At 41.2% G+C, this 12,635-nt stretch overlaps 1 protein-coding gene across 1 annotated transcript in view; it reads right to left on the bottom strand.

The window, feature by feature from the left end:
• The window catches only part of LOC125457056 (histone-binding protein RBBP7), a 33,347-nt gene extending 21,533 nt beyond the window's left edge, over window positions 1-11,814 (bottom strand). Inside the window, exons 1-4 of the mRNA XM_048540767.2 lie at window positions 11,656-11,814; window positions 9,667-9,811; window positions 3,865-4,010; window positions 1,563-1,736 (exon numbers count right to left, since the gene is read on the bottom strand). Coding sequence (XP_048396724.1) covers window positions 1,563-1,736; window positions 3,865-4,010; window positions 9,667-9,811; window positions 11,656-11,680 — 490 coding nt within the window. The 5' untranslated portion in view covers window positions 11,681-11,814. The remainder of the gene's footprint in view (window positions 1-1,562; window positions 1,737-3,864; window positions 4,011-9,666; window positions 9,812-11,655) is intronic.
• Window positions 11,815-12,635: the final 821 nt, after the last annotated feature.

Here is a 12,635-nt window from a genome sequence, read left to right on the forward strand (position 1 = left end):
GATCAAAGTACCTTTTTTTAAACAGGCTGTGGTTTCCTGCCTCACTACCCTCCCAGGCAGTGTACTCCAGACCACCTCTCTGGGTGAAAAAGTGTTCTCCCTTAAATCCCTTCTAAATCTCCTGCCTTTCACTTAAAATCATGTCCCTTCAAATAAGGGGAGCAGCTGCTTTCTATTCACCACCCATGTCTCCTCAATCATATAGACCTCCTCCAGCACCCTCAAGCTTTTCTGCTCTAAAGAAATCAGCCCAAGCTTATCCAATCTGTCTTCGTAGCTGACATGCCCCATCCCAGGTAGTGTCCTGGTCAATCTCCTGGCCACCACACTATAGGAAGTGTGAAGAACTGCACACTGCTCCAGCTGTTCCAGTACAGCTCCAAAATGACCTCCTCACACTTAAAAATTATGACCCCAAGAGTGATTCAGGTAAGCGTCCGAGGCCTTCTGAACTACCCTGTCAACATGTCCTGCTAGCTCAGGGATCTGTAAACAAGCACCCCAAGATTCCTCTGAGCTTCTAAGTGCCTTGTCTTGTTTTTTCTTCCAAAGTGCAACACCAGATAATGGGAAATTTTCCAGCTTAAAATCCAGACAATATTTCAACTTGAACAAAGTAATTATTTACTGATTGCCAGATGCCCAAAAGTTTCTCATTAAATTACATTTCGCATCTCATTTAGCTTATGAAAAAACAAAATAGGCATCACCATCTTAAATTAGATAGTACTGGGACATTGACACAAAACATACCTAAACTTCAAAATAAAAAAAACCACTGTACATCATCTAATGCTTATCACAATTTAGTAATCTCCAATTCTACGTATCTCAATCTCAGGGATATCCCAGTAAATGATCTGTAAGCAAAGGGGAACATAAATAGACAGCAGGGTATTATTTCCACTCCAAGTCCTCAACATTTTCACAACCCCAATGCCACCACGCACAATCAACTTCTCCAGCCACTTCCCTACTATAATCTCCCAAACCCCAAGCCCACAAAAACCCACCTCACATTCTCCAACTCAGCATCCATTCCCCAAACACTTCTTCACAAAACTTCCCATTCTGGAGGTTCAATCTCACCTAATTCAAACTGTCCACAATTTCAATTCCATGCTTCCTCCCAGCTAATTGCACCTTTCTTCTGGTGACAGCATTGCGATGTGCTTCATGGAAACGGTGGGAAATTATTGGGTTGAACATGAATGAGGCCAACATTTAGCCATTAGTTACACAGTGTTTCGCCAAAGGGCTTGTTTTCATGGGAGTGTACTGCCACAGGAGACATATAATCATTCATTTCAGCAGCTGGTGACAACACAATACAGGAAACTCCAGTTGCAGAAAATTGTATGGCCCAGCTTCCATTTTTGGAAAAACAGGACATTTTTTAAGCAGAATTCGTTACTGCAGAGGAGCTAAGGTGTTCAATCCCATACCTGACAGCTATGTTTTAAAATATAAACAGACTTGATATATCAATGCTGTTCCTGGTTTTGAAGTGCAGTTGAAACTGTTACAATTAGTGCCTCCACCATCAGTGCAGTTTTCATTACCTGGCTTAGATGGATGCTTGGTATAGTCAAAGACAAGCACATCAGAGGTAGGAGTTTTAGTGGCAATAATGCACGGATTCTGTGGCATATAACGTGCTCTGTTCACTTCACCTTCATGATTGATTTTAATTTCAATTTCTATTTTTCCACTCACAGATCCAAATCCTCCAAATTCTGAAAAAGAATATCATGATGCAATTAGACCACTTTTAAAAAAAAAATCACAAAATAACCAATGGAATTATAAATAGAAAAATCTTAGGGAAAAAAATATCCAGGCCTGCAGTAGTTCAGTAAACTATTCAATAAAGTATTCTCAATTCAGTTTCCTATTTCAATGTTTAAGAAAAAAAAACAATAACCATCCCCATAGGAAAAACATAAAGGGGAAAAACTGGCCAGAAAGCATTTAATGCAACTATCATAGAAGGTCTGTTGGCCCTGCCTAGAAAGCGTACAGAGGAAAAAATATTGGGAAGGTACAAGTCATAAAAGATAAAGTTAGTATTTGTGACAACTGTAGTTTGTTTTTATGCTAAGGCATAGCAGATTAGGCACTGGACTTTTGGACCCAAGATCAAACCTGAAGGAGATGGAGACTTTTGTGCATTGCTGTGAAGTAATGGCAAACACATTCAATAGGTATGGAATATTTCTTCTCTGCTTCACATGCACTGAAGCAGTCAATAAAAAAAAAGTGCATGTAGAGTCACAGAATCAGAACTGCACAGCACAGAAACAGACTCTTTGATCCAACTCCTCCAGGCTAATCAGATATCGTAGAATAGTCTTGTCCCATGTGCCAACATCTGTCCCATATCCCTTTAAATCTTTCCTATTCATATATTCACATAAGTGTTGTAATTATACCAACCTCCATCACTTCCTGTGGCAGCTCACTCCATATATACACACATGAAAAAGTTGCCCCTTAGGTCTCTTTTATATCTTTCCTGCTCACCTTAAAACTATGCCCTCTAGTTTACAGCTCCTCTACCCTGGAGGCAAGATGTTAGTTCTTCACTCTATCCATGCACCTCATGATTTTCTAAGCCTCAATTAGGTCACCCCTCAGCCTCCAACACTCCAGGAAGACAGCCCCAAACTATTCAGTCTCTCCCTATAGTTCAAACCCTCCAAACCTGGCAACACCCTTGTAAATCTTTCCTGAATCCTTTCAAGGTAAGCAACATCCTTCCTATAGGAAGCAGACCAGAATTGAATGCAGAATTCCAAAAATAAAAGTGAGCTAACCAACATTCTGTACAGCCACAACATGACATCCGAATTCCTATGCTCAATGCACTGACCTATAAAGGCAAGCATACCAAATGCCTCCTTTGCTATCCTGTCTACCGGTGACTCCACTTTCAAGAAACTATGAATCTGCACCCAAGGTCTCTTTGTTTGGCAATACTTCCCAGGGCCCCACAATTGACGTCCAAGTCCTGCTCTGATTTGCCTTACCAAAATGCAACACCTTACATTTATCTCAATAAACCCCATCTGCCACTTCTCGGTCCATCAGTCCATCTGAACAATGGCAGCTGTACTCAGAGATAATCTTCTTCATCGCCCACTACACCATCAACTTTGGCGTCACTTGCAAGCTTACCTATACCTCATATTCGCATCCAAATCATTTATACAAATGATAAAAAACACATATCCTTGCAACACACCATTGGCCACAAGCCTGCAGTCCAAAAAACAACCCTCGACCACCACCTTCTCCGTCTCCTACCTTCAAGCTAACTTTGTAACCAAATGACTAGCTCCAAATGATCTAACCTTGCTAACCAGTCTACTATACAGAACCTTGTTAAGTGCCTTGCTGAAGTCCATGTAGACAATGTCCACTGTTTATAATTTAGCTATATATCGTATACAAAATAGTTATCCCTACCCTTCAAACAGCCCCCCACCTGCCCCTGCCAACTTAGTTTAAACTAACAAGTGAGAAGTTTTTTTGCAGCCCAAAAGATTTTGAAGCAGAGTTCCACTGCAAGGGTCCCAGGCAACCGAAGGCAATACCCACTAACGACAGGTGAAGTGAGGGATATAAAAGATTGTTGGAACAAAGCGAAAGTACCAAAAATTACACTTCAAAAAGTAGAAAAAAATTAAGGGAATGCTGGTCAGTTAAATAAGCAAAAAGGCACAGGACAACTAATTTAAAGTTAATCAATAAAAGCTTGATCAACACTTGTTTCTTGCTGTTTCAGTGGACAAGTAACTATGTTCAAAACTGTATGCAGCTCAAACACAATGTTTAAGGATACCATATCATCACATCACATACCTCCCTTCTCACTATCATAATGAGAAGCATCAAACTGAGCATCATCATTGGGGATCTGAACACTTGCAATGACCAAATGATTCTGTTCATCAGATGTATGCGTCCCAAGCACCAAACGATGAACACTATAGTCTTTTCCTTCAGGCCTACACAGAAAACAAAGTTTATTTTTAAAAATAAAGTAATTAACCTGGAAAATCAAGCTGCACAGAATTATAAAAGTGATCAAGACTAATACTGCTCCTTCCAACAATAAAAAGTTATTAATTTCTGCCATGAAAACTCAGGGGCTCTTGCTCTAATCTTCACCTGATATCACAAGAATGCTAATGTTTTCCCATCAACCGAAGGACGAGTCACGTAGAACGTGTTCTAGAATACAATACAATTAGTTCTGGAGCTACGTTAGGAGGAACATTAATTTATTTTATGCATAGCGGAAGTCAATTGTATCTTTGTAAGAGGTCTACAGTGCAGAAAGAGGCCCTAAAGCCCTTCAAGTCTGCAGCAGACAGAAACCACCACTCAACTATTCCAATTGCGCTTTCAAGCATTTCGTCCACTAAGGGAAAGTTTCTTCCTGTACACTGTATCTACAGCCCTCAATTAAACATATCTCAATCATGGCAGCACCCCCACCCCCAAGCCTCATTTGCTCCGGAGGTAAACAACCCAAATCTAATCTGTCTCCATAAATTTCCCAGCCCGGGCAACAACCTGGTAAATCTCCCCCACATCATCTTCAGAGTAATCGTATTCCCTCTATAATGTGCAGTTTGGAAATCCACACAATATTCTAGCTGTGACCTAACCAATGTTTTATACAGTTCCAGTATCAACTCACTGCTCTTTAACTCTGTTGTGGCTAATAAAGACTAGTAATGTCACCAATCTAAAAGCAGTGAAATAAGACAATATTCTTGCTTTCATTTTCCAACTGAAACAGTTGTTAACTGCAATAGGGTTTTGTAGTTCTTACTTTGCATAAATGAAGTTTAATCAAGGGATGCCACCACAATTTAAGATTTGATACACTGCCAGCTTATAACAGTGACGGTGGTTATCTAAAGATTATAGAGATCCTGACCAACTGGGTTAATAGACTGAGGAGTGGCAGATGGAGTTTAGTCAGATGTGAAGTATTGCATTTTGGCAGTACAGACAAGGACAGGGACTTAGACAGTTAATGGTACGGCGCTGGGTAATGTTGTACAGAGACCAAGGGGTTATGGTACATAATTTTTTGAAATTTGTGTCACAGGTAGACAGGGTGGTTAAGCTGGCGTTTAGTATGCTTACCTTCATTGCTCAGACCTTTGAATACAGGAGTTGGGATGTCATGTTCAGGTTGTACAGGACGTTGGTGAAGCCTGCTCTGGAGTACTGTGTGCAGTTCTGGTCATCCTGTTATAGGAAGGATTTTATTAAACTGAAGAGGGTTCAGAAAAGATTTACCAGGACGTCACTGGGAACGGAGGTTTGAAATATAAAAATAGACCAGAAAGACTAGGACTTCTTTCACTGGAGCGTAGGAGCTTCAGAGGTGACCTTATTGATTTTTTTTTTACAAAATCATGAATGATTGACACCGACATGAACCTACTGACATGACAGACATAGGTCTTCTCCCTAGGGTGGGTGGGGGGGGGGGGGGGGGGGGGAGGAGAAGAGATTAAAAAAACAAGGGGCATATTTTTAACGTGCTAGAAGAAAAAATTTAAAAAAAGGACATTATGAGCAACTTTTGTACGCAGCCTGGTTCATGTATGGAATGAAGTTACAAAGAAAGCGATGAATGCAGGTACAACTACAACATTTAAAAGACTACTGTATAGATTCATGAATCGGAATGGTTTGGAGAGATATGGGCCAAATACAAGCAAGGTAGGACTAGTTTCGTTTGGAAACGTGGTCGGCATGGAGTGATTAGACCAAAAGGTCTGTTTCCACCCTGTATGACTCTACAACTAGAACAAAGCTGTCAATAGTTCTCTCTGATGAAGGGTCTAGGCCGGAAATGTCAGCTTTTGTGCTCCTGAAATGCTGCTTGGCCTGTGTTCATCCAGCTTCAAACTTTGTTATCTTGGATTCTCCAGCATCTGCAGTTCCCATTATCTCTAATGTCAATAGTTCTGCATGGGTTAATTAGAACAGCAAGGCATGCACCACACGTTATAATATATAGAAGTTTAAAAAAAGCTGAAGATAAAACAAGTAGATACAGTCTAATGAATACATTTTAATTATATAGCTTTTCTTCATTCCCACACGTTTGCAAGTCATCAGTAGATAAAATGCAAATTATGACACTCATGCAGCAGTGCAGTATATTACTTAAGAGTAATGAGACTGTTCTAGTGATAGAGACAGTTGCAGAGCACGGACACAAACCTTCAGACCAACTTTCCCATACTGACCAATGTCCAAAATTAATCTAGTCCCATTTGCCAGCATTTGGCCGACACCCTTCTAAACCTTCCTATTCATGCACTGATCCAGATGTCTTTTAAATACTGTATTTGCACCAGCCTCCACCACTTCCTCTGTCAGCACATTCCATACAGCACACCACCCTGTGCATGAAAAGGTTGCCCCTTAGCTCCCTTTTATATCTTTTCCCTCTCACCTTAAACCTGTACCCTCTAATTTTGGACTCCCCCTACAGTGGGAAAAAGACTTTTTCTATTCACCATATTCATGCCCCTCGTGATTTTATGAGCTCCTCAGCCTCTGAAGCGCTAAGGAATATTGCCCCAGCCTATTCAGCCTCTCCCTACGTCTCTAATCCTCTAACCCCAGCAAAATCCTTGTAAACCTTTACTGAGCCCTTTCAAGTTTAACATTTTTCCTAAATCAGCAAGGGCAGAAGTGTACACAGCATTCTAAACATGGCCTAACATCCCAACTCCTATAAACAATGCACTGACCAATAAAAGCAAGGGTACCAAATGCCTTCTTCACCATCCTGTCTACCTACAACTCCACTTTCAAGGAACAATTACTCTGTACCCCAAGGTCTCTTGGTTTGGCAACATGCCCCAGGACGCTACAATTAGATTTATACATTTTGCCCTGATTTGCCTTACCAAAAATGCAACACCTCACACTCATCTAAATTAAACTCCATCTGCCACACCTCAACCCACCTGGTCATGGTTCTGCTGTATTCTGAGATAACTTCCTTCACTGTCCACCACACCCCTTGATCAAACTTTGCTAATCAGTCTAACCTGGTATGTTCTTTCATGGGATGAGATTGCCACAAGCAATGGCTACATTCATTGGCCATGACAAATTTGCTCGAACTGACAGTTTGCCTAGGTCAGTTGAGAGCACAGTTAAGAGGACTGAATGTCAATATTCATAGACTGGTAAGAGACAATCTACCAGACTCAAGACATGAGTTGGCAGACTTGTCCAAATTAAATTGAGCAAAACAAACAGGAAATAAAGCAGGAATGACCAGGACATTTTGGGTGGCAGGCTACGGCGAGCAGAAATAATTCTTTAGAAGCTCAACAGTATGGATGCTGAAAAAAAAACATTGATTTCCACTGGCTGGGAACACAGTCATAGACTCAAAATGACAAGGAAGCAAGATGGTAACTAGAGGGAGGGTAGGGCCTCTGAAAGATCAAGGAGGTCGTCTTCGTGTTGAACACCAGTAGATGGGAGAGAAACTAAAATGAATATTTTGCATCAGTCGTTATGGTGGAGAATGAAATGAAGTCCAGAGAATGCAGAGAAATAAACTTTGTTTTAAAAGCAGTTCACATTACATAAGAGGAAGTCTGTGAGGTCTTGAGAATGATGGATATATCTCTCGGACTTGACCTATTGTATCGCAGACATTGTGGGAAGTCAGGGAGGAAATTACAAGACGCCTTGCAGAAATATTTGGATCCATAACTACTAGTGAGGTGCCTGATGACTGGAGGGTGGGTACGTAGCCACGTTTAAGAAAGATTGCCACGAGAAACCGTGGAATTACAGACCTGCGAGTCTGACTTCAGTTGTGGGTAAATTGTTGGATACAATTATAAAAGACAGGATTGATGGATATTCAAAGGCAAATATTGACTAAGGATAGTTAGAATGGTTTAGTGCAAGGAAAATTATGTCTCACAAACTTGATTTTTTAAAAAAAAAAGTTACGCAGAAGGTTGAAGAGGGCAACACAGTGGTCATTGTTTATTTGGACTTCAGTAATGCCTCTGACAAGGTTCTGCATGGTAAAATAATTAGTAAAGTTAGATCACATGGGATTCAGGGTGAGATTGCCAATTGAATGCATAATTGGCTTAACGGCAGGAGACAGTAATGGTGGAGGGTTGCTTTACATACTGAAGGCCTATGACCAGCGGTGTTCCACAGGGATCAGCATTGGGTCCACTTTACGCTCGTCACTGAGATAAGTGATTTGGATGAGAATATAGAAGGTATGGCTTCTAAGTTTGCAGACTACACCAAAAATGGTAGCACAGTAGGAAGTGAAGAAAGTTTTCTAAGATTTGAGGGATCTCAATCAAATGGGTCAATGGGCTGAAAATTACAGATTTCGTTCAATCTGGGTAAAGGTGAGGCATTGCCTTTTGGTACAACAAACAAGTGTAGGGCTTATACAATTAATGGTAGGTCCTTGGGTAGTGTTGTAGAACAGAGGGATCTAGTGGGGGCAGGCACATAACTCTTTGAAGTCTGCGCCATATGTAGACAGTGGTTGAAAAGGCATTTGGCACCCTTGCCTTCATTGCTCAATCCTTTAAGTTGGGGTGGCACAGGACATTGGTGAGGGATCTTCTGGAAAACTACATCCAGTCTGGTTGCCCAGTTACACAAAGCATATTGTGAAACTGGAGAGGGTTCAGAAGAGATTTACTAGGATGTTGCCAGGTATGAAAGAGTTGAGTTATAAAGGCTAGGCTGGGGCTTTTTTTCAAGTGAGTATAGGAGGTTGACAAGCAAGCTGAGAGAAGTTTATAAAATGAGGGGTATAGATCAAGTTAATCATAGTTGTCTCTTTCCTAGGATAGGGATTTCAAGACTAGGGGACAGATTTTTAATTTGGGAGGAGAGAGATTTTAAAAAGACAGGATGCAAAATTAATTTTTTTTTAAAAAACAGGGTGGTTCACGTGAGAAATGAATATTCCGAGGAAGTGGTGGATGCAGGTACGATTACAACATTTAAAAGACGTACTTAAATAAGTACATGAATAGGAAAGATTTGGAGGAATCTGGCAGGTGGGACTAGTTTAGTTTTGGATTGTGTTTGGCATGAACTAGTTGAATCAAAGGGTCTGTTTCCATGCTTTATGACTGAGTACCATTCTGACTGCGACGAGGACAGATAGCAACATAGAAACATTCAGACTTTTCTAAAGCCCTACCACGCAAAAAGCTGTGGGTATTGTCATTGATTATACTCAGGACAGAGAGTGGGAGATTTTTGGATCCTAGAAAAATTAAGGGAGGTGGGAATAGTACAAAAAAAGGTGAATTTGAGGATTACCAATTATGTTCGTATTTGAATAGCAGAGCAGGTTCATAAAGAACACATTGTCTACTTCATCGCTATTGTACTGTTCCTGCACAAGGAATGTAACAATTTGGTTTATATTATCACTTCTACATCCTGTTCCTTAGTTACACTAACCCAAAGGAAAAATACAGCAGCACTGTAATGTAAACATTTAAAGTTACTTGTCTTTACTCCTCCTACAAGAATACCATTTTAACACCTTACAAAAACAACAGGGAACATTAACAAAATGTAGCAACAAAAACAGTAGAATTAAATTACCTGGTAACATCAGGAAGCCACTGTACAGTAAGACTTGGCCATTCTAATGCATGTGTCATGACGAGATCATAGAGAAATGGAGTATTCTTCTTCCATATTTTATATTCCTCATTGATCACACGCTCTTCCACTGCGTCGTCATAAACTGAAAGAACATTTGCTTATCAATTCTTGTTCATAGCTTTAGCTTCCATAATAAGAAAATTGTTCAAGTATGTAAAATAAATCACATTCTTATATTTTATTTAAGAACTACTTTATGATCACTCATTAATAGTTAACCGTTACAGCAAGACCAAAAGCTGTTGCATTTGCCTGAAGAACATTGATGTAAGGCATTTTAACTAATTACATTTTCAAAGTTTTATACAAGTTTTTGTACAATATTTTGGAAATTTAATTCTATAAATGCATTGTGGGCATCTCTGACACTGCATGTATTCTCTCTATTCTCCCATTCAAATTGTCTTCACTCACCACTTTTCAAAGTGACTCAATATTTCAGTAGCATTTATTCTAATCAGTCGATCACCTCATTTGCAAAACAATGGAGAGGTTATCAAGAATATTTTGTTCCATATTTGTAAAACTTTGTATTTATACACAGATGCTGGCGTGAGAAACAGTTAGTGGGAGTATGATCAAACAAAAACTGAAACGTTATTTCCCATTTTTATTCATCCTTCCCACCTATCATACTGAAGCCTGAAACTCAATTATCTTAAAACAGTCTAAACCGAATCCCTGTTTTCAAAGATCTAAAAGTCTCAAATGTCTATTGTTTTGCCAAGTTACACTGCCCCATAATCCATTAATTTTTTAGAACTACATCCCTATTTTCACACTATCAGCAGTTTGGGTCCACTGAAATGCTGAATCCAGACTATAAAAAGTTATTAACGGTAGTGCAATATTTTCAGAAACACCATTTAAAAATGAATTTGTTCTATCCCCATATGATAGGCATGACACTATATAAAAGAGGAAAGGCATTCTCTTAATGTTCCAATCAACCAACACTAGAACAATACAACATAATGTGTGGAGCTGGATGAACACTGCAGGCCAAGCAGCATCACAGAAGCACAAAAGCTGACATTTCGGGCCTGGACCCATTTCTGATGAGGGGTCTAGGCCCGAAACATCAGCTTTTGTGTTCCTAAGATGCTGCTTGGCCTGCTGCGTTCATCCTGCTCTACACCTTGTTATCTCTATGTAGGGATTCTATGATGATCAAACTATTCTGCTGAATACAGATTGTGTAAGGATCCATTCAGATCTGCACATTTCAGTGTATTTAAAATAGGCATTGTATGTTTTTTAAAAAATCCCGATTTATTATTTAGTATATAAATATAGAACATGCCGTATCAGAACAGGCCATTCAGCCCAACCGGTGCATATTCATGCTCCACACGACCCTCCTCTGTCAACATATCCTGTTCCTCTTGTGACTATGTAGCTTCACCTCAGCCAATGCTTCTGGCAGCAAGTTCCACATTCTGAACCCCTTATCTCGGTTCCTCCGGAATTGCCAATCGCTCACTACCTTTGGCCGCTATTACCCTCGGGAACAGGGCGGAGGTGGGGGGGGGGGGGGGGGGGGGAAAGAAAAGAAGAGGGTTGCTATAGGGGGTTGTTTTAGACACCAAGTTCGCAACAGCTACTGTTCTGAGTGTGTGAGGGAGACAGAGTGCAAGACTCGCCCGGACGGCCTACCGGAGGACAAAGTGCGGGACCACTGCCTCACTGACATCTCCCCGTCCTCCTCGATTTAAATAAAAGCTCGAGTTTTCCCCAAAGCATTGCACCGTCCCCTAGGAAGCAGCGAGAGGGGGTGCGGGATATATAAAGCCCCCGTCCCGGTGTAGGCACCGGCCACCCCACACCAACCGCAGTGTGCCTCCATCCCACAAGAGAAGGGTCACATAGGAGTTTGGGTGAGAAAGGCGCAACTCAGATCTTGTTTTCCCTCCCCAAAACACTCACCCTCTTTATCCGCCATTCTCACCATACGGAACACGGGTTGCGGCCGCCGCTGCTGACGGTTTAATTGAAATTATTTAAAACGATCCGAACAATCAATCCCGCGCGCACTCTCTCCAACCGCTTCTGCGCCACTAACTCAACACGCCTGCGTCCCTTTCCCCCACCCCGCGCGTGCGCAAGAAAACCCGCCAGATGTCCGCGCACGCGCAATTGTGATAGCTGGCCAGAGGATAGCGAAGTGTCACTTGTTGCGTTCCGAGAGGCCATCCTCTGATTGCAGCGTTCCCTGCTACCAACTAGCCCTCCTTTGATCGTAAGTTCACCAAGTGCGTTCTGTTTGAGAAAGAAATACCTACTCGTTTCACACTCCGACTTTGACGGGGGTGGCAAGTCCAAGTTCAGCAAAGACCTTGGGCAACATCAAGGTTTGGGCAGACACGTGACAATTTGTGCCATGTGAACGCCACGCAGTGAATATCTTCACTAAGAGACAATCAGACTACGAGTCACGTGAATGACTTTACATTCACCGAATCCGCACCATCAACATCCTAAGAATTGCCAGTGACCATTAACTGAAATGGACTAGCTGTATAAATACTATGACTGTCAGAGCAGGTCAGAGGTTAGGAGCCCTCCAGTGGGTTACTCACTTCCTGACTCCCCAAACCTTGTCCAGCAGTTACAAGGCACAGCTCAGAAGCATGGTGGAATTGCCTGGCTAAGTGCAGCTCTAGCAACATTCAAGAAGCTTGACATCATCCAGGAAAAAGCCTGCTTAAATAGTACTCCATTTCATCACCTTCAACATTTAATCTCTTCACCACTGTTGCATATTAGCAGTACTATGTCCCATCTACAAGATGCACATATCATTGCATCAAGGCTTCAACCAAGTCATATATCATCCAATATTGCCATTGTTTTATTGTGGTTGGGTCATTGTCCTGGAACTCAATTCTTAACAGCACTAGGTACAA

Source organism: Stegostoma tigrinum, chromosome 12 (genome assembly GCF_030684315.1).
Source record: "Stegostoma tigrinum isolate sSteTig4 chromosome 12, sSteTig4.hap1, whole genome shotgun sequence".
In the NCBI taxonomy this organism is placed as follows: domain Eukaryota; kingdom Metazoa; phylum Chordata; class Chondrichthyes; order Orectolobiformes; family Stegostomatidae; genus Stegostoma; species Stegostoma tigrinum.